At 36.1% G+C, this 27,292-nt stretch overlaps 1 protein-coding gene across 1 annotated transcript in view; it reads right to left on the bottom strand.

Moving 5' to 3' along the window:
• Positions 1-27,292, bottom strand: part of LOC149799667 (coadhesin-like) — a 177,754-nt gene that overhangs the window by 112,074 nt on the left and 38,388 nt on the right. Inside the window, exons 6-8 of the mRNA XM_089959021.1 lie at positions 15,455-15,625; positions 14,299-14,469; positions 1,704-1,874 (exon numbers count right to left, since the gene is read on the bottom strand). Of these exons, the coding sequence (XP_089815147.1) occupies positions 1,704-1,874; positions 14,299-14,443 (316 nt within the window). The 5' untranslated portion in view covers positions 14,444-14,469; positions 15,455-15,625. The remainder of the gene's footprint in view (positions 1-1,703; positions 1,875-14,298; positions 14,470-15,454; positions 15,626-27,292) is intronic.

Genomic DNA, 27,292 nt, shown 5'->3' on the forward strand with positions numbered 1-27,292 from the left:
TTCATCAGGAAACTCCTTTTACTGCAGCTGCGGAACATTAATTACAGTAATTAGGTCACACGCTTTAGACTTATAAGCCCAGCTGATCGCTTATTGTTTTACCGAACACTTTTATCAGTTGCATGTATCTCTAATTCCAAATGTTAAATAATTTTTAATCCATGAAACCTTTTTCAAGGTGTACAAGTTTTATAGTTCTATGCAACGTTAGAAGGACTCAAGCTTAAAATGATGGCAAAACAGTTCTGTCCATCTAATAAGGTCACATGTAGCTGCATTTATTTATAGAATTAAAATTAAGATATAAAGTGTACCAAAATATCCTGAAAATTGCGATTCGACGTCTATCTGCTGGAATATAGTCTGCTCAACATAACATTCACTGTTAATCAATAAATTATAATAAATAATAATTGTATGAAACCTGTCATATCAGACCGATCACCATATGCGACTAATATTGTAACACACACGGGGTCTCACTACCGAGTGACTCAAAGACTCGCGTAAACTTGCCTTGAAATCTATTATTTTATTTTGCAGTGAACTCAAGACAAGACAACATTCTTTGTCAACTGAAAAGGTTGTAAATGCGCGAATACCATAACCAACTTGTATATAAACACTAACGACCAAACTGTAATGGGACTCTAACTTTACACTTACATGGTTCCATTGGTTCACATGCGTGTGTCCCATCAGTAAGCCTTTTCATGTCGTCGATTGGTACACCACACCAAGTACTACGAGACCCGACCCCAAGAACATAACACAAAGATTCATACCTCTCTTAAATTAATATACATGTATGCCAAACTACGTCCAGAGAATTTAAGTTTAGAAATGAGAGACAGAGTCCACCTTACGAAACCAGCAATGTTACCATAAAGTCTCGTGAACGATGTACATTCTGACGTCTGCTCCTAACAGTTGACCAATTATTAGGTTTGAGAAATATCTTCCCACCACCGGCTCTCTGTAATGATACTTCTACTCATTAAAATCTTACAAATCTAGTTACGGGTCCTACATATAATTAGCGCATACGCCAAGTTTATTACAATATTAAGTATTAATTTGACATGCTTGTAGTGAGATGGTGTAAATGAAATATGGGACTGAAGATGTAGTCTACGTTTTAAGATATAATTGCTCATGAGCAATTATTTTTAAACAGAAAACCAAAACGAATCATTTTACACATAGTCATCTGTAAGATTAATATATGGATGAAATCCATTCTCTAAGAATATATAAAAGTGTTTTGCTCAAATCATTTTGAGATATCTAATTCTTTGTGCAGTTCATACAAAATGAATAAAATTCAGCTTTACGCAACTTTTGCTAATCAAAGGTATCATCTTATCCCCAAAATTAAAATATGTCCTTATTCTTATATATAATTCTTTCTTTTATTTCTTCTTTTCCTCGTGTCTTGTTTTAGCTTATACAGACTCAACAAACCCGTCTCTAAACCTCCTTGGACTGCATCCTCTAAATTGTATGTATGCATACATGTGCGTATCCATAATGCCATGTCAGCGCAGTCCTTGCAATACAGTACCAATTCCAAGTTCAACAAATATGAGAGTTAGAAAACTGTTGAAGACAAATGCAAACATATAGTCCAACAAAATAAACATATAAATTATATTTTTATATTCTCTCAGTACAGTATTTTAAGAAGGATAGATATATCTTACTTGGACATAAATCAATGTTGCATTTTCTTGTCTCTTTACTAAGCCCAAGACAATCTGCCCCGTGGGGTACCCCTGTCTGGAAATGACAATTCCGTGTTCGTAACTGATACCCTGTACCGCAGGTCTGGCTGCAATCGCTCCAGCTTGACCAAGCTACCCACACTCCATCCACTGAAGCAAAGGAAAATTATCGACACTAGTTAGCATTTCCAGCATTCTATACTTAATTGAGATGCTGCTAAGTTAGACTTTGCAAAGTGTCCACTAAAATAACCGTATCCAATGTTCATTTATAAAAAGAAAAGACTTGGTGTAAGACTGAATTTCGACACTGTTGAAACGTAGCCAAGATAAAATTAATCATTGAATATTGGACCCAATAGCAGTTGAATATTATCACAACTGTTGAAAACTGACACGATCTTAAGTCAATTCTAAATGGCTTACACGGTTCACTTTACAGTGTTGTGCTGCAAAGAACATGTAATGTGGTCAATGTACTGATTAGCTTAATATAACGAAAGGAACATGGATTTCAATTTTACTACTTGAACGGACAAATATCCCATAAAGCAATGAAGAGAGAACTTCTATCAAAACTAAAATAATTAGTGTATCACTATTTGTAACTGTTTTTGCATAATTGCGCCCAAGGATCATTCGTTGCATTAGGTACGAGGGATAATTGTATGCGTACGTGAAAGTAATGTATAAATACAAACATTACACAAGTTATAAAACTTTCGCGTGAATACCACAATACTATATTACCACAACATCATGTAAGCAATTATGTACATGAATAACATTTGTTTGACTGAATGTGGTGGCTTGCCGCCGGACCCAATGAATTGCACAGACCCGAAATACTGAAATATGTGATCGATCTGCCAAGGCGTAGCTTGGATTAACGTATTTAACCTTTGCTAGCGAAGATGACGTTACTTGGGAAAGCTCTACTATCGTTCACACGGTAATAATATTAAGGTTATACTATCTGGAGGGCAACCTCGCTCTTTTACGTATATAACAAAAATCCTAATTTTAATGAGTCTAACTTAGTTGTCGATATAATTAGAAATAAAATGTAGATTTTCAGCATTCAGTTGATATTATTACAAGTATAATTCTTTCTGAAATGGCCAAGTATAAATCCAACTATGGAAAGAAGCAGTTTCGCTTTATTTCACATACAAAGGACCAGTTTGGAACCTGTAGCTCAACTTAAATCTCCGTTTTACGTGAAAATTATTTATATGAAATAATAATTGAAAAGAACACAGTAGCTTACTCATCTCCAGTCGTCTACTTAATATGACAACCAGTCCCTATTTTGTAAGTCTTTTCAAGGATGTTCGTATATTGACTGAATTTGTGCACCAGATGCTGCATACATGAAATATATTTACTTGTGAATATATGAAACAATTGTTCTACACAAACATATTTAATAGAAATCTGATTACTCACTTCTTATTTGACTAATGTATAAAGTGTCATTAAAACACTTAAAGGTATTTAAGGCACATATACAATATACACAAAAGTAAGTTTGAGAATTTTCCCACATTTTTACAGCAAAAGAACAACTGGGACGTTTGGGATTAAAAACAATTTTGTTTGAGAACAAAAATTTTGAGTATGCAAATATATGAGAACGGTGACGTACTATTTCTAATTTTATCACTTCTCTTTCTTATATAATGAACGTGCTGACAAAATGTATTGGTCATGCAAAATGTATTTATATATGACCGTAGTGTCTACCTCTTTCAATTTGGTGCAAACTGTGCAATGTTTATTTGAATCTATATTCACTGTGGCAGAGGCTCAGTGCCACTCCCTGTACACAGGATAATCAAATTTTCAATTGCTTATCAAGCAGGAGTTGCTTTTTCTCCCAAAAGTTGCTGATAAGTTTCCAACTGTATCGTCTATCCAAACAGTAGACAAAAGTATGAAAAAGGTAAACACCAGTATCCAAACAGTAAACATCATTATCCAAACGTGTTAAACCAGAGGCCTGGGTAAAGCATTTTACAGGGGATGATATTGCAATGGGGTCAAAATTCAAACTTATACAGTTTGGCCTATATTAAAGTTACTATATTTAGTACACAAGAGGAATTATCTACTAATTCCGGCTAAACATTCAAGTTCAGGCTTATTTTGTCAATTTGTTTCTTCAGAACCTTAATTATTATCAAACGCACTTATCTCTCTTGTCTGTCACTCGAAAACAAAGAAAAAACATAAAAACATCTCTTCTTCATCTCTGTGTGTCCCGAAGCCGAGGTAACATTTCGGAGCTCGCCATTATGAGTCTATAACGATGCCGATAATCAATTATGGTGGGCAACAAACTATTTGAGGATTTTAGAAAGACAATAGCAGCAGAGAATAGTGAATAGAGTTGTATTTAGAAGGTCTTATTTGCGAAAAGAACACTTCAACCAAAAATGGACAAAAAGTGCTTTGCATAAAATGTCGTTTGTGATGAATGTACTCATAAATCAGAAAGATATATTGAGGCCTCTAATAAGTCAGTAACCCAACCCCCCCCCTTGACATTGTGTCCAATTTATATTAGTCTTCGTTACCTCGAGACTAACCTTGTGCGTAAAACAAAGTAGCGGTGTCAGGTGACAGTTCTCACAACCAACTATTTTATCTAGACCAATGCGATATCGTGTTCTTGGCTGCAGTAAATTTATGGAGAGAAGTTCATAACGGATTTTATGATCATTAACAAAACGTTTTAAACCTAATCATGTCCATTTCACCAGAGTACCAAGTCAGGTGGTTGTTCCTCAACGTGTGTGCATGAACACAATTAAGACAACCAAAAGATTAGTTATTTCTGATCACTTTAGGAATCCGAATCGTTGCGTGACGTATATGACGTCCGTATTTTTGTGCCTGCCTCGTGAAAATATATTCTGGATGGTTTTGTTTGTTTGTCGAGCATAACATCATCATATACAACTAGACTGTTGATATTTCCGTTATGATCATCAACTGATGGTGCCGCAACGATGTAAGTGAAAAATTCAATACCATCATTATCCTCCTCCTCATCTTTTGCATTTTTATTAAATTCTTAAAAATATTATAGCATCGTTGTCATCTACGGGAGGTGCCACTAAATCAAGTTTGTTCCATTTGAGCCATCTAATTATCAGGTTGAGTAGCAACTAAGTTTTACCAGATCCTGCTGGACCTATGATAATGGAACGAATAGAATTTGGCAGTGACGGATGATTCTTAACTGGCTCCTGCTCTCGCATTGCCGAGAAGTCAAGCACATTCATGTTCTACTAATATGATAAGGAAATGAATTTATATTGTTTTCGATGGAAAAAGTCACTGGTACAAGTGAATATAAAACAACAGCAATTTTCCCAATAATGGCGAAGAATCATCAACATGCATTTACAGATGCTTTCGTGAAATGTGGTTCAACTAAATACAGATTTATGTCGTCTCGCGAGGCGTCAAAGGGTAGTGATATTGTTAAGTGACTCAGAAAATTACCAGGAACACCACTGATCGCTAAAGGACTCAGTAAATTACTAGGAACTCCAGGGGCTAAGTATCCTGGCGAAAAACATCTTTCGGGATATAAATATTGTGATCCTGGAACTCGACTTGATATTAGACTCGACAAAAGATATCAACCCAAACGAAGAGAATAGCGAGTAAATGTGTTTGATCAAGTGTGTCGTGCTCATGATGTCGGGCATAAAAATCAAAATCTACTGCAACTACATATCGCAGACGTCACGTTTAGTCACACGTTAAAGTCTTGAAGAGATAAATCTGTGGGAGAATCGCTAGCCCAGTAGCTGTTAAGATCGGCGATGAGTGGTAAGTAAGTGGTGGCAGGCCTGGTAAGATCTACAGGCAGGCACGCAATCTACAGACTAGATTAAACGGTTCCTCCGCGTGTATTCGTCCGTGAACAATTACATGCAATTCCTGAAAATACATAATTACCACCAGCATGGATTCGCTAACAAATCAAAGCACCACCTCCAAGGAACTTGGACCCCTGCGTCGTTTCCATTCAAGACTAGTTAGCATCACATTTACATATGTGTAGCCGAGATTACTATTAATTCCGTTTATGATAAACTGTCGAGGGTCACTAGGAGAATATCGTCACAACACCATAGTGTTACAGCAAGCACAGTGATTGTTTTTCCGTTCCACAGCGTCATGATAAATTCAACGTCAACATCAAACTCGCGTTTATATTCTCTGTCATTTCGCTGATAACTAGCTAATTTGTTTCTTACTATGCAACATTTGATTTTTTTAAAACTTGATTATCTTCCATAGTATAAACCATCCTGTTCAGATTTTCAACACTGTGACGAATAAATGGTTATTGCATATCCTAAACTCCAATCACCCTAAGGCTCCATTTAAGCTTTCTGAACAGCATTAACTGGGACACGAACGAGATCATTAAGAACGGGTTCGTGCTTTTCGTTAGAAACGGGAATCACAAAGTCAATATTCTGTATACGGGCACCTTCTGGGCGATAGCATAATGGGACTGGTAGATCTGGAAATGTTGCCTTGCCAAGTGAGAATAATTTACTTTGAAGTGAATCACGAACTATTTTCCTATATACAACTATTAGGTCAGTAGGTCGCCATATGTTCCAAAAATCATCGTTGTTTCTGGAATTACCTCTCGCATCATCTTGCATTGAGTCTGGCTGGATTTCAGTATGTCATGTTTACCCCGACCCAGAGTAGTAATTCTGACAAACCATTGTTTGATGTTAAACATTGCTGCAGGCTACCACTAATCCATTACGTAAGATTGCCGTGGCTAGAAGTGGAGAGCCGGACCTCGGAGTTGCGAAGCCACAGATTGCCAATTATCACCTAGGTGTGGAAATGTTTATCCAAGATCAAAAAGAAGTTGACTGAAGAAGTGGGAGTGTCTTGACTTCTTTTCCCTGCAGACAGACAGACAGGTTGAACTGGCCGCTAAGACGATTGCACAGGATCACAGCGCCACCCAATCAGAATCGAGATAGGGGAGAGACCCTGATTTGGATAGAATGATATCTCCGCGTCTTCCGGCAAGAGTTAGTTCGCTGAGAGAAATTACCCAGAGGAGAGGTTAGCGTAACTCCGAATAGCCATTCGTTATTGGCGGGAAAATCTTAGAGCAGGAAATTCTAAGTACAGAGAGCTTCAAATAAGGTCAGTGGGCTATTTGTTCGGTCTTTGTGGAATGCGACTGCATTTTAATTGTAGGTCGTATGTATACTTTATTATTACTAGAATTGTAGTACGAAGAATTACTTTGTTTTGTTAATATGTTTGCATATTTTGAAGAAATGAGTTGATATTTGTAAAGAATTATATAACTTGCTAGCCGTCGTAAGAGTTAATATTGTAATTCGCTATGTGGGTATTTTATAGTAGACTAACACATGTGTTCATATGATTATAGGTTTTGCCATTGTTGAATATTTGTAATGTACAGACATGCGTCTGATTGTTGTCAGATTGTAGTACCATGAGGTCAAATATATATGTGTATATACTGATGTGACGCAATGTATTGATGTCTGTATGAAAATTCGCTGATACCATGTTATTACGCTATTGTTTACCCTGCAAGAAGTGTGTGGGAATTTCGATGTGTACGCATGCGTGACAGAAACCGTGATGGCCTTACCTGATGATTAATTGTCGAGATAGTGTGAGGCGAGATTCGATAAAACATATGTTAACGCCTTGTTGTTTTTCACAGGAAGCTTTGAGGGACAGACCATTACAGTTTGGTCCCGTAGTCTCAGATAGAGAGACAGAGGAAAGGAGAAGAAAGGAGAGAAGTCAGGAGAAGTTGAAGTCTGGGAGCGAAATTGGAGGAGGAGATAGTAGAGAGGGAAACGGAGTCGAAGGAGGAGTTAGAGAAACGGAAAGAAGGAAGGAATTAGCTGGAAAGAAAGAGATGAGTAGATGCAAGGACAGGGGGAAAATCGAACTCTGTAAATCACGGGATGAATTAGGCTGTCACTTGGTCGAGGGAAAGACGAGTGATTGGAAGATATCGGTTTAAATTATCGAATTTATTAAATTGTTATTGATTGAATTTATCTTCGTGTTCTCTATAACTTAACCGTCGACATAGCTGACTGGGGGCTCAGAGCTGTAAATCTACCTCGTCAATAATTTAACTTTCTAACCTCACGAGCCAGGGTGGAACTTTGATCATAATTTAATTAAATTATATTGGAAGAACCCCACCCCAATACGTGCAAACGTCACAAAGTATTATCTTGGCTTTTGGTTTCTTCAATGATTCATTGGTGGCTCTGTGGTACTTTAAAATCCTTTATTCGTAAGAATCGATATAATCTTTCAACCAACAATGTGGTGATTCTCCTACAAAAAGTGGTGGTTGACCACTATCGCCGCACATGATAATCGCAGTTTATTTCGTCAAGTAACATTTTTAAAGTATCTTTAGATACCATACTTATCTCATACCAGATGACGATTGTAGGAAGATATTTGCACCCATTTTTTTCTGGAGTACATGCATCACGGTTGTGACAATTGTTCATTTTTGAAATACCGAAGATGAGGTTTGTAATCCCCAGGCTCAGACTAATCAAGTATCGGCTCATTTTGTACTCGCCAATGACCTCATGGAGCATCGCTGATTCTTATCGAAAGTTCATCTAACAGTCCTATGTTTGACTGGCTTATATAAAATGAATCTGAAGCAGCTCTCACAGCGTGGTTAGAAAATCGGTTGTTCATTGATTGCAGCTTTATTGACACATATGCAAGCATCGAATCTATTAAATCAGCAATCTGTGGCGAATCACCATCATAGTAGCTGATGTACCTAGCGTGGTTCCATCTGATAGATGTACGAGTGGTCTATCCACAAATACACCTTTCGTGGTATTATCGTCAGTTATAAAGTAGAATTCTGCCTCGTCTGCCTTGTCTGCCTCGTGTATGATCGTCAACGATATAAGGGATTCCACTGGTTATATCTGCGAGTATTCTTGCAGCTTCTTCAATATCTCATTGTATTGCTGCTATGCTGTCCGACACAGTTCTTGCATCTCTGACAACACTGAGACGTTTGTTAATCATTTCTATGTCTGACATCGCTGTTGTGATTGACGTCTTTATGGTGACTGAGTTTTGAATTAATTTCGGCGAGCATTATACTGACTAACATTGGACTTCCAAAGAAATGATAGGTGAATTTCTCGAGTTTCTGAAAGGTTTTGCGAAGATTTGTAAACATATTTGCATGAACGTCCACGTAATTCATCGTTTCAGCATCATTGTCAAACGCTGGTTCTCTCAAAACAACAATTTTATTTCCGTTCATATTAAGTTCACCGGTCATTGCATAACCGGTTTTAGCAACGAATTTACTTACCCCATTTCGGGTCTCGGTTCTGGTCGTCGTGATTGATATGCCCGAGTCTCTTATTCTTCTGCCATCAGCAAATGCTGGGATATTATCAGTGACCGCATCAGGACCTCGTCGGACAATATCAACCCACCTTGTATAGCTTGTTTGCAACCGTCCATACTGATCCTAAAAAACAATAAACTTCATCCTTTTCAAACACAGCGAGATTTAAAAGTTTAGAAAGGTCATCTTTAGTTACATATTTTGACAAATCAACATCACCTGGACTAGGTTTCTTATACCTAACGCAAGCGGAGGATGATCTTCCATAAATATGTGCCATTATAAATTTTTAACGTGTTCAAAACGACGACTGGTATATCGTTCACTAGTGAACGTGTGTACGACTTTATGCGGCGGTAGACAACTAGTGGTCTGTGACCTTGGTGTATCTGTTCTTGCCTGTCTTGATAATGTTGAATACCAGAGTGGAACGCCAGCTTTTTCTGGAGTGCGTAGCACTCTACCGATATAGTTTAAACATTCCTTTGGTGGTGGCAATCCATATGAATCAAAAACATTAACACAAAATGTATCAACAGCATATGTAACCCAGTGAGTACTTCGACCAACACAACCATCCAGATTTATGATTCCCGTTTCAACGTGATTTGACAGGTAACTGATGAAGCATGAAAAATCCTCTAAAAATGTGTGTATTTATTCGGCAAGCAGCATCAAGCACATCGAAAGTGGACATATCCAGCGTGCTAACACGCTATTTCAACGCCATTGCCATTGTTAGCGATAGTAGTCTCAGATCGTGACCGTACCATGTTCTTGGTAATCTTAGACTTCGCCGCTTTTTTAGGTCAGATCGTGTCATGTTGCTTTCAATGTCATTCCGCCAGTTTCAACAGCACCAAGCGTAGCTGCTTTTGCAACCGCTGAAGCTGCATCTGCAATCAATGCTGGTATATCTGAAAGAAGTGGAAATACACCACCAGTCTTTACTATATCATTAATGGCAGCCGCATAAAGGTGAAGTCTGATGCTGGTCTTTGATTTCTTGGCATTATCAAGTGCCACATCGGACGTTCTGTGAGAGATAATTTATTTGGGCTAATGCTGTTGATTTCAGAAATATTTTTATACCATAATTCTTTTTCGATACTTATTGTTACTTTCTAATATGATCAGGTGTCAGAATAACATAGATATGACATACTAATACTATGAATCAACCACTTGATTTGCAACAGATCACAAGTGATTCGATTGCTTTGCCATCGGATTACCTATTTTCATCAAGTGCATCAACGACACTCATTCGTCCGCCAGCACCTTCGAGTTGTATTGTTTTGCAAGATAATATAACAGCAGTTGCTCTGTTACCACCAGCTGGAGCAGTACCCTACAATTACGGGCACGTCTACGTCAACGACTGACTGTCTAAATACATCCAGATGTTCATGTGAGAAGTAATAGATCGGATACAACGTCGAGAAATCTCGCTGATATTTATAACAGTCGGAGTCAACATTCTAATCGCGTATCATGAATTTCATCAAACTATGATACGCCCGTGCAACGTTGTTTTGGTCAAAATTTTGTATTATATCTGCGGTTAGTTCTTGATACCCGTTTATCACCGTAAATTCTGACAAAAACCATTGAATTTGTTATGTGGTCGTCGGACCTGATGGCACGCTGAAATGCCGAAATGGTGAAATTCCTTGCTGTGATGAAATCTGCCATGACGATGCTCCTGTTTGGCCGGGAGTTGTGTTTGTGGTCATCGCCAGCCACGACAACTGATCATGATCGATACTAATCGATGTTCTTCTCTCAGCGACAGAGTCATCGTTGATATCCATAATGCCTTCGCGAACATCATTTATGGACCAGCTGACCTTGAATAATCATCACTGTATGGAGCTAGCAAAATGGTTGTCGTAGCGACATCAACGCTATCAAATTTACTATTTCACTGACGTTTACTGGCATCACATCGGAGTTGGCCAATTGTACTGGATGCGGTTTTCGTAGTATTAATTGTGCTAGTCTTTGTTTAATGGCCGCCAAGAACACTTTATCAGGAAGATCACCTCCGGTTCCAATAGTCTAGTCGCGAACAACGTCAACGGCTTTCATTTCTAGTTGCTTCGCAATTGTGAATTTATCACCCTGACTATTACATGTCCACGCTGGGTAGTGGATATGATCACTGATCTTATTGCATACCTTCTCACATGAAATGACCGTCTCGATCGCTGTAGTAATCATCGGTAATTTCATCGACAAGGGTCCGATAAACATTATTGTCCATGATACCACCTGTGAATACTCCCTGACAAATCGCAGCTGCTTCACTGTTGATTTCAGGGGAATTATTACCGGGTCGTCATCTAAAATTTCGAATCGTTCAAAATTAGGAAGGACGTTAAAGTGGCAAAGTTTATCAAGGACATTCCTCGAGTGATCCGACCAATGCACAGACTACTTGATGTTGTATGGTTTGCTTTTTTCTTGCATGTTATGAAGGTTAATACTCTTTCTGCTCTGGCTTTTCAAGTTTATACTTCATTTCCTCTTGCTTTTGTTCCCTTTCTCGCCTTGTTCAATATGATCATCTACTGCCCCGCTAAAATGCTAAAATATTCATCGTCACGTCTGACTTCCTTAACACCGGAACTAAATATGTATATAAGCCAACCAACAAGTTTAAGATTATTAACTTACTCAGGTTTGACATACCTTTCGTTTCTTCTCACCCAAACGCAGCAATTTCAAGCAATTGTTTTTTAACCCTGATTGCTACAGTACCTTCTGGGATAAATGTATCCATTAGATCAACTTTATCTCTTTTTTGCTGATCTTTTCTTTCTGGTTCTGGAATGCGATCTTTAATTATCGTGATCTCAACACAAGCTTCATCGATACCTTCTAATACATTTGGTTGAGTATCAGCAATATATCGAAGAATTTGTTTTACTTTTTTAGTTCTTTCTGCTATTATTCCGGTTGGAAGAAGACCTTCAGCAGTCTCTCTAACTGGTTTAAATAATTCCGCCGCATCTTCTGCAGATTCCACTCGAGCATCATGACGCGCTCGTAAATGTTGTTTGACAGAATCACGGACCGGGAGATATTTCTTAATTGCCTCTAGTCGTTGTCGAGCTACTTTAGCTGTACGAGATTCCATATTTAGCCCCTAATCACTCATTATTATTGATATGTCAGCGATTTAATTATATTACCCGATACCGTTACTATTTTCTATCCACAGGGTGAATATCTGTGGAACGAAGACACATAAACATTTGACAGACAAGGTCAAGGGAGGGGGGAACTGACACGTTAGAGGCCTCGGTTTAGCTTTCCGACCGAGATGTAAAATACCACCACCCCCTTGTCTAAGTTGCTATTCTCATTTTACTAAAACTAAAAAGCAGGTTTTATTCATTTTTGGTAGAAGCCTTGTTTTCGCAAATGGGACCTTCTAAATAATAGTCTGTTCTCCTTCCATGATGGTACAATGACAAAAATATCAGGAATTCACTAGCATGGTAGGTATATTATATAATGAGAATGTAAAAACTCCTACCAAACAGACGTCTGAATTTTATTTTCGAAATGACTATCTAGTCTTGGCAGTGTTGCTTAATTATGACGACGTGTAGAAGACGCACGAAGCAAGTTTACGGACCTGAAGTTGATGAGAACATGCTGAGAATAATTTGTGGATATCACATATACTAACATTAACGGCGGACACTTGTCGGCCTCCTCACTGCCATTTTGACAGCTGTCTGCTTGAGATAAGGCATAATTTGAGTTACAGTTCATAAAATTAGCACTACATCGGAAAGGTCGTTGAGTTACAGTTCATAAAATTAGCATAAAGGTATGAAAACATTCTCTTCATTGTCCATATTACCAATACAAACAGCTTACCCAATTACTGATCCCTCTCTCAGAGGAACATAATACCTGTAGAGCGGAACCTAATACCTGTAGAGCGGAACCTAATAGAAAATAGGCTCTATTTCAAACCTAGTACTAATATTAGTACCCTTACTCGTACCTCGTGGACAGGGTACTAACATGAGCACATACGTGTTAATGGAGCAAGCCGGGTGTGATTCACACCCGGCGCTCTTTAAGCCTAATAATAACACTTTAAACATATTCCTTGCATATAATCCAATAAACTGAGTAGTCCTCTTATTTAATGCCGGAAGTATCGAAAATCATTGTAGAAATAGTTGTCAAATCTCGTTTACCTTTTTTAGCCGATATTTTCGTTTAGATCGTCCGCCATATTATTTCAAATAATGATTACTTCCGTTCTCAGCCTCATTTGTTTGTGTGCCATATAAGGACATTGACGCCTAATTTGGAAATGTAAACAAATCGTAGTAAAAATTTGGCGCCGTTTGGGTCAGAAATTCTGCGCATTAAAAGTAAATAAGGTTTATCGGCAACTTTGAAACTCACCAACAAGCGATTATTCGCACTTGATTGATAATAATATAGCGTAGAATATCCAAAATATGGTTTGGCAAGCCTAAAGTAGAAAAGGGGTCACGACGAGATTCTCGCGTTATCTGTCATGGCGGACAGTATAAGGTTAGAGTAACCATGCCAATTTATTTTATCGAGTAAGGGCTTAATAAATTCAAAATAAGCCAAACTTCTTTCACAACATGATTATACTTATGTAGCTGATTTCTACACTGTTTGTTTTTCTGACTTTAGTGATGAAATTTTTTGCTCCATTGCATGATATGGGATCAGTTCGTAGCCTCAACCACAACACAATCAAGTTGAGGCTACGACATCGTAGCTATTTCAAACCATGCAGCTCTAATACAGCAATACATATTTTTCAAAGTAATTATTCGAATGTGTCCACAGTGTTAATTGTGAGAAGTTAAGTGTTATACTGGCTGATTGGCAATGAGGATGTGACCAGATGGAATGGCACAATATCTGTCATAAATATGGCAAGGCAAAATGTCAATTGAACATTTATAACTGTGTTTAAGTTATATATAAATATATATATTCAAGCAGACAGGATGATAAAAAGAGAAAAAAACCAAATGCATTCATATATATGTACATGCACACATTGATGCATACATGTACTGAGTTTTGGTTATTTGTTTCCTCCTTTACCTGCACAAGCTGCCTTGGGACAGGGTCTATGTATCATACTATGCCCAGTACAGTTGTTCCCATGAGGCACCCCGTCAGGGAAAATGCAAGTCCGCGTTCTTGTTCTTTCGCCATCTCCACACGTTACAGAACACGCCGACATCATGCCCCATACTGACCATACGCCGTCAACTGTGTTTTGAAGTAGAATGAATATTTCACAACCATCAGCATTGCACTTCATTGTTTGGTGAGATGGTGGATAAACACCATATATTGGCACAGAAACAAATCGTTGACATGACTGTTGTAAAACAAATTATCTTATGTTGTGTTTCCTAGACATTGGGGAGTGCTATATATATATATATTTGATGGAAAGAAACAAACAAACAGTATATCAATATTTTATCTTAAGTTCATATATATTTACTGTACTGTAATTATGAACAAGAATGAGAGATTTTTTGCCGACATATCTTGGAAGAGTCACTGATATACGTATCTTACTTGGTATACTTATATTCAGACGTACACAACTAACAAACAAGATAACATTTTGGTATGATTCCTATGTTTTCTACCAAACACAACAGTTGTCTTATAATTGAAACTAACGCTTGGAAACATAATTTGTGCCCTTTTTAATATTTGATAAACTTACGGTCAGAGTAAATATGACCTAGTTCGGACACTAAGAGAGGTGTTGGTTAAATCTGTGAGAGGTGCCACATCATTAAACTTTAGTAAAATACAACCCTGAAGTTTAATTCAAGAAGCGACAGTTGCTTGATTTGCCAGAATGAGAGATAATTTAGTTATTAGTTGCGATCAAATCTTTTGGAAAACAAATTTTGAAACTAAACTTGAAGATAAGTGGGTAAATTTGTAATGTGAATAATAAATAGTTCAAGGACATATCTAAGACGAATCACTTTATACGAAAGTTTTAATTCTTTCAATTAACGAATGAGAATATTTATTCAAAGCGATATCATCAGAGTGTGAAAGGTAATATTTTTAAGAACAAGTTTTTCTTTATAGACGAAGAAAAAACTTTGTGAAAAATAATTTTTGACTCAAGTAATTTGTTAGATTCAAGATATTATAACTGGAAGTAATACCAAATATTTTACACTTCATGACAGTTTAGTAGTATCAGTAACATATGCAGTACCTGGACACGGAGTTGTGTTGCATGACGTTGTTTCTAAGTGTTTGCCATCGCAAGGATTGCCACGCGGTACACCGTCCGTATAGGTGCAGTTCCTGGTTCGCACCTTGGTACCGTCTCCACAGGAAGTGGTGCATGTGGACCAAGTGGACCATGAACCCCAATGGCCGTCCACTTTAAGTGAAGAAATTTAAAATTATAAGTCAGATATAATTTTTAAAAGATTTATTACGAGAGCAGTTGCTATAACTTAAGCACAGATTAAAGTAGCTATGCTATCTATTGGTTTGTCTTTGATTCAAGTAGTCTGGATATTATATTTATATTGTTACAACCAAGGGTAATATAAGAATGTCACTAAGGCCAGTAACGGGCAAAAAATGCCCTATATGTTCTATAAGAGTACAAAGCGAGGAAATGGTGTGCGTTGATCATGAATTGTCCTAGGTCGATTTAATTGACACATTACATATATTCTATCTGTATTAAATACATTGCAAGAAAGTATCTAACTTTCTTTGGTATACCATAGTACAATGAATTCGTTCATTTTCGAAAACACGTCAGCTTCCATACACATGGAAGGTTGCATTTAGATTTATAACAAAAGCTAGCGTCTGGTATTTCATGAATACCAATTATTGTTACGACTCTATGGTTTTAAACTAAGTACCAGAAAAGAGGAAACCAACCTGTTTTGCAAACATAAACAAATAAGTCATGGTCCTAGAATGCAAAGTGAAACTTTGAAAAGAACTTATATATTGAGAAATACATTGCTTATTGAAGATCTTGATACATACTATAACGTATATCATATTCTTCGCAAAAAGAATAATTATGAGCTTTATAAACAACGCAGTGTTAATTCAAAAATAAAGTAAGAAAAATTACTGAATCCGTACGCTTTGAAGTTAGTATTTTCGTAAAATAAAATCAAATTAAATTGGCCAGATATACTTATTCTGAAATTAAACGGTATTGTACCCTGAAGACGTGAGTTTAGACAATATCATTTGATTCTGCAAAGGGCAATAGTATCGTATATGCTTGCTTATCAGTGGAGTCCATCTGCAAAATGAATTATACCCGGCAGATATATGGCTGTGCAGTGTGTTAGGAGTCATCAATAAATCAAACAAAATATACCCTGACCTGCAGGAGAATAGTGTTAAGGCAGATTAGTATTTACGTTCATTACAGTTTAAGGCGACTTATTAGCGGGTATATACATTTGTTACTTTCAATGCACACCACAGGCTTCATTGTGGACGTTCAATATCCGAGGTCGTGAAATGTATACACAATTAAAGTGCACAGTATGCATACACAATTATATATATACATAATTAAATTGCACAATATGTATACATAATTAAATTATCTCTGTGGCAATCATTTTAGAGGAGGGAACTTTTTATGTAACTGTCTATTGTTATATATATTTTAATAGATGTTTTTTGTACCAATAATCAAAATCTATTCCGTTTGAACGTGTAATGTGTATTATATCAATAATTGTAATAAGCCCTACAACAATATGATGACACACACTGCTCTTGTATATATATGTTGGTGTCTACACTGACCTTATTTAATTACTGTTTATGCTTTTCTATGATATAAGAATGGTAATGTTTTCATGGTGGTGTTTGCTTCCTCCTGTGCAAGAATCAAGTTCTTTGTAAATGAGCGACTGCGCCATTTTCTAAATATGTTAGAATATTTCAGTTGGAAAAACTGTAAATGACTAATTGTCATTGATTGTACATGAATGTCAGCAAATGTAACACGTTCTGTTGCTGCAAAATGGTTAGCAGGACAGGCCATATGGCAATTAACTACCACCACCTAAACAAATTAAATACGCACATTTTGATGTCAGCACCCCTAATGAAGTTCATCAAGCAGATATTTTGTTTTTTCCACACGATAATATTAAAATTGGTAGACATTAATCACGTATATACAAATACACGTTAACTGTCGTTGATGTTGCAAGTAGATATAAGGAAGCAGAGCCCTTATCAGCTAAAACAGCAGCTGAAGTTTTATCTGCTTTTGGACGAATTTATCAACGAGGACTCTTGCGATAGCCACAGTTACTATAGGTTGATCCTGGCAATAAATTTCTTGGTGCAGTATCATCTCTGATGCAAAATATAATGTCAAAATTATACGAGAACATACCGCAATTAATAGATGTCGGGTAATTATTGAACGGTTTAACGCTGAGCGGTTATTTGGATATCAATATGCAAAGGAAATGATTCAGAAAGATATAAAATTCTGCGAATGGGTTGCCATATTACCAAGTGTAATATCTGCATTAAATAATCCAATTACTAGTGCAATTTCGATGAAACCCATTAATGCTATTACAAAAAAACATATACCAATGCAATCACATGACATTTCAAAACAACCGGTACTAGGTAATGCTACTGTAAAATATTTATATGAACCTGGTTAATTTGAAGGTGGTAAAAAAAGAGCGACTGATCCTATTTGGAGTAATACGACACATCCAATTTATAGTGTGATAAGATCTACAAGTAAACCTGCAATCTACAGAATAGATTCAACTGCTTCTCGACGTGAATTTGTACGGGAACAATTACAAGTAATTCCTGAAGACACATAATTACTACCGCATTCACTTTTGTAAACTAGCACCTAGATGTCGATTACATTCAAGACAGGTCAGCATCATATATGCGAGTGTATGACTAAGATGCATACATGTACTGAGTTTATTGTATCTAAGGTAAATTGTCTTGGATTATTTTTTGAATACAGCCACAACATTACTGTGTTACAGCTCGCACAATGATTATTCTGTCGTTGTTTCAATCTCATGATAAATTTAACATTGAGATAAACGTCGCGCCTATATTTTTGTCACACTGTTTATAACTAATTTTTTATTACTATATCATAGTTAGTTTCCTGAGTTTGATCATTATTTTCTGTGAAGTCTACGATAACCCTCCGCAGCTGAGACATTCTTCTAACTCGAGACACTGCGGGATGAACTACTTTTCTCCATTCGATACGATCATCCAAGGTCCAAACATTTGTATCAGAGAAGGTTAAACCTTGTGATGAATGCACTGTCATTGCGTGTCCTAGCGTTGATGGAGTTTTGTCCATAGTTAACACGCTCTCAACAAGACTGACAGAACAAAAACAATGTCGTTTAATACAAGATTGTGTTACTCTGATGATCCAGGTATATCAACGTCAATATTCTCTCGTCGCGTATCTGCTGGTCGATAACGCAATGATAGATGCAGATTTGAACGTTTTTCTTTATGTAACATAAATAATTGTTTTTGAAGTGTTCGAATTACAAACTATCTTTCTACTTGCAACTATTAAATCATTTTGTCTCCATTATTTCCAAAAGTTGATAACAGGAATTTTTTAACTTATTTCATGCATTATTTCACATTGAATTTTATTCCGCTGTAGTCTCATTAATTTCTTGAGCTGTCTTAATTCTGGATCAAACGTTCCATGATCATCAGTTATTTCTCGATAGTAATCTACAAAATTCCTCACCCATTTTTGTGGAGACAATCCAACAAAAGGTGGCGGTTGACCATGATCGCCACACATAATTACAGAAGTATATTCTCTCCATAACCAATCAAGAAATATTTTGAACGCTTCTATTGAAACGGTGCATATTTCAACCCAAACTCCAATCATTGGAATATATTTCTCGCCCATTCGTTCATGAATCCATTTTCTCCCTTCCATCGAAATAATTCATGATAAGTGCATGATTTCATATTTCTTTCTTTCATTTCTCTTGCGAGTCTGTGTGTAGGTGTTAATAAAACTATATCAAAGTTCTAAAGTTATTTAATCACGAGTTGTTTTATCACAACCTCCAGGCCTAGTGAGATAAACTGTTTTATGTCTAGCTACAGGGTCATATACCGATGGAGCAGAAGATAATTTTGATATTTGATTTTTCGTAATAAATATCCTTAATTTGATCGTCGGAGGATTCAGAATAATTAAGTTTATTTTTGTTTTGTTCTCCATTTGCTCCATGATGCATAATTGCCGATATGAAGGTGTTCTAGCAATCATTATTTTTTTATTGATATAAAATGATTCCGTAGCGACTCTGACAGAAACTCTTTTTATCATCGATAATAGATTTTTGGAAACATACGCGAGCATTAAAGATTATACATGATTAAACTGCGGTGACTCACCATCAATATAACTCACAATTGTACCTAATTTAATTCCGTCTGATAAATTAATATTACTTCAACTTATAAATATGTTTCTATTCGTTGTATCAGCAATTATAAAATCTAGTTCAGCATCATCTATAATTAATCTTGTATAATGTCGTTTATGATCATATGATCCTCCTTTGGTGAATTTAACGATTATTTTTCTGCCAAGATCTTTTGCGATTTTGTTCATAAAATCAGTCATATCAGGATTTTCATCATCAGAATATTTCTTTTGTTGTGGCAACCAAACGTCTTTTTGCAGACGATACGATATAATTGCTTCATTTACAATCAACGATATCAGTACTTTACATCGACCATATATCGTAATAATACTATTGGTGCCCATATTTGTTCCGAAACATACTTTCCAAACCAAACATAACAAATCCAATGAAGATTTTCGGAAAACATAAATGACTCCATACAAGCGAATCGAGTTAAATCAAAACCCGGTAAGGATCCATTTATTGATACCCTGGTCAACATCTGTGTTGGATGTCCAAATCATCCTAAATATTTAGAACACTCTACCATTCCAAGAAAACTTCCGTGATAACATACAACCATATCAACCAAAATAACATCTCTATTATCGTATTTAGGATTCCATAATCCACCGAGTCCATATTCGCACAACTGCGTTGTATTTCTTTAATAACATCCAATCGTGTTGGTTTCCACGAAATTCTTTTCTAATAAAACGATCAGCAACAGACGGAACGGTAATTCATTAACTCAATACTTGTACAGCATCGTCATGGGTATATTCAACGCAAGATTCTTCATTTCTTCATGGAGAGATTCTGTGCGATAAATATCCCCATTAGGCCGTACAAACTGATCATAAATTCCATTACCTGAACACTGAAACAACCACAAGGATAAAGGTCCGTCCTAACTTATTTCAAATACATATACTTGATAAAATTTAACGATTCAAATTTGTGAAAATAGTGCTACTACATAAGTCAACGCATGTGCATTATGATTAATAATTTAAATTGAAGGTCCTTTCGCTTTTTATTTTGATTAGTATAAAATCTGTTCTTAGTGTTATCAGGAATTTTAATTTCTTTTCTAGCCCAGCAACATTATTTATTGCAACACTTTTGTTCATGACTGATTCAGCTCATTTGTTTATTTTTACACAATTTAACCTTGAGAAAGTGAAGGACGGAACGTTTATCGGTTTTTGATCATGAACGCCGGGTCTATCATTCAGCAGATAAATTCCGTAAATAACCACGGTTACAGCATACTCTCTTTCATAATACGGTTGGTCAATACCAGTCAACATCCCTGGTCTGGAATTTTCACTTAATACGGCAAATTGTTCATTATGAAGGACAAGATTGTCACCGATAATCCAGGTACCTTCTACTTCCTTAATAATAGTTACTCGGAAAAGTTTGATTGTCGAGATATTAAATAATCGTCGCCGCTCGTTGGTCGTTCATTGTAACATCAATAACATTGGTGTTATTGCGCATGATTTTGAACGTTGACCACACATGAGGTGTGCCATCTATACGATATTCTTTCTTACCATCACGAATACATTTAATCAGAGTTTCCGTCGGATCAACAAGAGCTCGTCTTCGTAGGTAAAGGGTTATTCTGACAAGATCTACTCTATGTTTAGAAGGTTTCTTTTTAAACCTTGATAAGATCTTAAATTCGTTCATATTATAATTAAAACAAATATATATATTCAAATTGATATATTTATTAGGACCTAAGCCGTGTTTGAAATGTCATGTTGTGATTAGAGGAAAAATGCAATAATGTGTGAAAGGTGGTGGCAAAAAATATAGATAACTGAAATGATATTATGATTTTAATAAAACACTGATAATGACCAAGTTTTAAGAAATGCTGTGGATTACATCGTTAGATTTTCAAAACAACCAATTAGACAAATAATCATTTAGAGAAATAACCTTATATATAAATGTATCAAATATAATTTGTGACACATCCTATCAGTAAGAATTACAAGGCATCTCGTGATGGTGTAATCAAGAACTGTCGACTAAAAGAACCGGTCTGTTTTGTCACTAATACTGGTTATCTCATATTCAGTATCAGAGGGAATACAATATATCTTTGTTATAAATTCGTCTACGATTGTTTCCTGGGTGGGGTTGATCGAAGACGGTCTTGTGATCGATCATATTCATAGAGAAGTATTCAATAACTCTTTCGATAATTCACAAGCTATTGCTCAGTGCCGAAATTGTAAATTTGGAATTACTGACCGAGCAATAATATCGCCAGAGTAGTTGTATCTACAAATATAGAAACAGGTGAAGAAATAATATTTCAGTCAATGAATGGAGTTCGGCAAATATTTGATATTTGCATGCCTTCGGTTCAGCGCGTCGCAAATACCAGATCTGCGTTGTCTAAGAAATATAGACAAAAGAGAATTTTTCATTACATTTGAAAGGAGATAACTGCCAAGCTAAAATTCTCTCTGACAGAGGTATTCAGTAGTTACCTTGCTTGTCGCAAGGTAATTGACCGTAACAAGAGAGATAACTCTGTAGCATATCTGTCTCCGGTAGAGGATTTTTTTGTCGTCGAAACGAATTATATATATAATTGAATTTTTTGTTCATCGATGTAACTTCAGTTCCAGTTGCATTTAGTCTCACGCTGCTACTGTCGGGATGATCAGTGGTATCATTTATAAACATCATTAATATACCAGCTGACCACAAGTAATCACCGATGCATCTTGCCAGGCCCAATATCGTCTTTGCAATATCAACATTTTCGAGACACGATTCAATATTGTGTTCGTCAAGGATGTTTATAGCACAGTTAAATAATGCCATGACACCATTATTAACAAACTCAGGTCGATTTTAAAGACCGTACGATGTATCATTTGCTTTCAGAAGTCAACCTTCTACTTCGAAAATTCTTCAGGTAAATGATATCTGCTTGTATCTTGAATATGTAATTCGATTCTTCATCGTGCCTTAGGTACACGTGCGTCATAAGAATAATACTGATAATCGCGTACAGATTCATCTTTTAGAACAGGTTCGTTCTTATCAAACGCCGGATCGGAGATACGATTGAACATTTTATTATAATTGTTGTCGTCTAACACGAAGATCATTTCCTGCTATAAAACTTGATGTGATATTTTTTCTTTCTCTGAGAGGGGTATATTAGCCACCTCTAATTTTTTTTATTTGCAGCTTGATTTGTTATTTTACTGATATTTGCAGGCATAATTTCAGTACTGGGTAATTTTACTGGCTGTGGTTTTCTTCGTACTAATCGAGCTAATCTTTCTTTAACTGCTGATAATGCTTTACGGCAACATTACCAACAGCACTGATACCATTATCGCGAATAGCGTCAGTAGCTTTCATTCCTACTTCTTTTGCAATCGATATTGCTTTAGGAGCTATTAAATAAACCTTGAACAGCATCACCACGTTTATCTCAGTAAATCGCTTTGTACGTTGGCAATCGTGAATTTACCACCCTAACTATTACAAGTCCACGTTGAATACTGTGTATAACTATCTTTTTAAAATTACATGTTGATTAATTATTTGTTTTCAGTCGCTATGATAATCATCAACAATTTCATCAATGAGAGAATGATAAACATTACGATCCATAACATCTCCTGTAAATAATCTCCCCCAAATATCAGATATTTCATTAATAGTTTCTGGAAAATTATTTCATGCACGTTATCCTCCAATGAGAATTTATAATCATTGAACATCAGAAAGAACAATGTCAGGACAAAGATTTTATCCCTTTCCGAGTTTTAGTTCCGGTTATTCAAGCAGTTAAGTATGAAAAGCTTCTTCTTGTTGTGGTAATGTTTGTTTTTGTATTCTTACTGTATCTATAAATTGTTAAAAAAAATACAGTTTGTCTTGCCCATATTCATTTCTTCTTCACGTTCAGTAGGTGGAGGTTGAGCAGCAGCTATAACCGGAAGATCTCTTAAAATCTTTTTTGTCTGCTTAGTTCATCTTTCTATCTTTTCAGTTTGCTCAGCAATTTTCTTTCAGTAACCGATGTAACAGGTTTAAAACACTGTTCTTTTTCTTCTCCATAATCAACTTGTACTACTTGATGTTCCTTCAGTTTTCGTTTAAGAGATCCACGAGCAGGAACACATATTATGATTGCTTCCTATCTTTCTCGAGCTAATCTACTAGTGTAAGATTCCATCACTGATATAATAATGATTTAACTACTCACATATTTATAGCAGCAGAGAGGGTGAGAACACAAATAAGTGTCACGGTGGGAAAACACAATTTTGAAAGTCACAAACGACAAAGATGAAATAACGAAAAAACTAAAAAAATCAGAGAAAAAATTCGATTTTAGTTACAAGATTCGGTTTGACGTTAGTATATATATATATATATATATATATATATATATATATATATATATATATATATATATATATATATATATATATATATATATATATATATGATTCATGATAGTCCTTTGACCCATCACGTTGTCGGGGAATGAATCCACGCCGCCAAAGGCATGTTGCGTTTTCGCGCAACGTGCTAACCATGACAACGCTACTTCGGATCTGGAGGGCAGTGTTGTACTACACGACCATTGAGTGATGGTATTTCTCTACCGTGTAGCAGTATCGTACGGAGGCTGCAATAAAACGACAAGCAAAAGAAAGCGACAAAAATCATCAACGTGATATAAAAAGTTCGACTGCAATGCTACAATACCATTCTGTCCCGCTGAAACCGTACTTTATCGCGTTGATGTCCAAATTTTCTCGTGTTATGATATTGTCGCAGTGACAAAGCAATAAAGGGGCATCAACACAAAATACAGCCATCAAGCGACGAAGTGACAAGCGAACACCCAACAATGTGCCAATATAACAAGACATAGGCTGACGAAAGAATAGAGTGGATCGTTTTGTGTCATTGTCACGTTGATGCTTTGTAGCGTTGTAGCTTTGTCACTCTGCAGCATTGTCACATTGTGGAGTTGTCGTCTTATGCTTGACATGCGTAATTTAAATAATTGTAGAAACCGTTGGCTATTAGCTAATATGCTCATTGGGTCTTCAATGTAGGATGGAAGGTGACCCCAATAATATAATAATTTAATATTATTCCTTCTTTCGTTTCTTTGTGGACACAAGTTCGTACAGTTTCTATCTGCAAATAATAGAAATACATTTTCCTGAACTATTAACCACGAACTTGTGTGATACGAGAGCGTATTAGCACCCTATTGTTATTGGGAATATTGATTTTGCTTGAACATTACGGAAGGTATGAAATACGCATGTCAACAAAAGATAACAAGAAAAAGCGCTAGCGCAGCGAAGCAAAAACGCTTCAAGACATTCTGACAACCAGCGCTTCAAAGCGCAACGCTACAAATCGACATGGCAGAAATCGTCCAATTTAATGAGGCACTTTAATTGTACACTTAACTTATGTTTATTGCTTGAAAGACTGAGCAAATCAGGCAATAGACAACAGCAGCATGGTGGCATTTTAGTAATGTATGTTATGGGCTAAGTCTATTGGGTCATGTTGCACAAGATTTACATAGCATTAGTCGATATCTTAGTTTGCGTGCACTATATATAATCATAAGAAAAATTCTAAAAGTGTATTAAGGACTTACAATATTTAGAAATTATATTAAGTTGTTGTTATATGTATATCTCATACATAAAGGCATAGTGGTCCATAAGCAACACCGACAGAGAAAAGCCGGAGACACTGAAATCTCGTTTTTGAAGATCAAGCAAAACGAGAACGTATTATCACAGTTGCTACTGGTAATCCCTACTCACAGAGCCCTTTATCTTACATCACTGTATGGAAATGATGGTATGTTCTTATGTGGCCTTAGTTAAGTTCATTGGAACTAATACACTGGGGAAATTCCTCTATTTTATTTTATGTTATAAAGCCTCAAATACCCACAACAAATTAGTTTTAAAAATGCATAACGGATAAAAACACGTTATTTTGATTCTTAGGAGAGGGCGTAAGAATACCTGTCCCAATATTCTTGCAATTAGGAAGGACGTAACGGGTCTTCCTCAAAGAAGACCTTACTTATCTTAACATGCCAAGGTTCAGATATGTTAATCTTGTCTACACCTTGGCTGAACCGTCACATATTTCAGTAGTTTGTCCTCGTTACATAAATTAGAATTCATGAGTTGTCTTCATCAGTGTGTAATACCAACTAACCAGCAGCGTGTACAAACAGTGCATTGTACCTCGGCCGAAAATGGTGCAGGCAACTGACATCAATAGATTACTTTATAAGTTTTCTTTAGCATCGAAAGTATGATTACGTACTGGGGAGAAGATATTGCATGTTTATTTGAGGGAGAAGATGTATTAGTAGCAACACGGACCGGCGTTGGAAAATAGCTTATTTATTAATCCATTTCGTTAGTTTTCTACGCTTGTCTCGATCATGTAGGAGCAGTGTTCGGATCTGAATAACTTTATTTTGACTAGATATGGTGGCTTGCTGCTGAATCCAATCAATTGCTTACACCCGAAGTACTAAAATATCTCATCGATCCGCCAAGGTGTAGCTAGGGTTAACATATTGTAACCTATGCTAGCGCAGGTGACGTTACTTGGAAAACCTCAGCTATCGTTCAGATAGTAATATTATTATAGTTATAATAACTGGAGGGTAACCTCGCTCTTTTACGCACGTAAACAAATAATTTTAATGAATCTAACTTAGTTGTCAATATAGTTAGAAATAATGCGAATTTTCAGCACTCAATTTATATTGTTACCGGTATAGGTCTTTTTGAAATGCCCTAGTATAAATCCAACTAAAAAAAGAAACAGTTGACTGATCTAATGTATAAAGTGTCATTAAAACACCAAAATGTATTTAAGGTATATTCTACATTATACATAAAAGTAAGTTTAAGAATTTTCCCACATATTTACAGTAAAAGGAAGACTCGAATGTTTGTGATTGCAAACAATTTTGTTTAAAAACAAAAATTTAGAGTAGAAAAATATATGAGAATGGTGGCATACTATTTCTAGCTTTATCACTTTTCTTTCTAAAATAATGAACGTGCTAACAAAATTTATTGGTCATCTAAATGCAGGTATGTCCGTAGTGTCTTCCTCTTTCAATTTGGTGCAAACTTTGCCGCGATTTTAAAACTATATTCACTGCTGAGGTAACTCCTTATACACGGGGTAATCAAATTACCTTGAATACGGACATCTACAGTTAGGACAGAAAGTAGAAATGGTTTTCGTCCAGTCGCTTTGCAGAACATATCGTCTCATTTAAATATATAGAAATATATGGCTCGTCAATCCATGATTGTTTTAGGATGATATGCAAAACGTTATAAAAAGCTACTTTTAATTCTCAAATGCTTATCAAGCAGTAGCTGCTTTTTCTCCCAAAAGTTACTGATAAGTTTCCAACGGTATTGTCTATCCAACTGTAGACAAACGTATACAAAAGTTAGACACCATTATCCAAACAGTAAGCAAAATTATCCAAACGTCTTAAACCAGAGGCCTGG

Source organism: Sinohyriopsis cumingii, chromosome 5 (assembly GCF_028554795.1).
Source record: "Sinohyriopsis cumingii isolate HCF-2022 chromosome 5, ASM2855479v2, whole genome shotgun sequence".
Taxonomy (NCBI): domain Eukaryota; kingdom Metazoa; phylum Mollusca; class Bivalvia; order Unionida; family Unionidae; genus Sinohyriopsis; species Sinohyriopsis cumingii.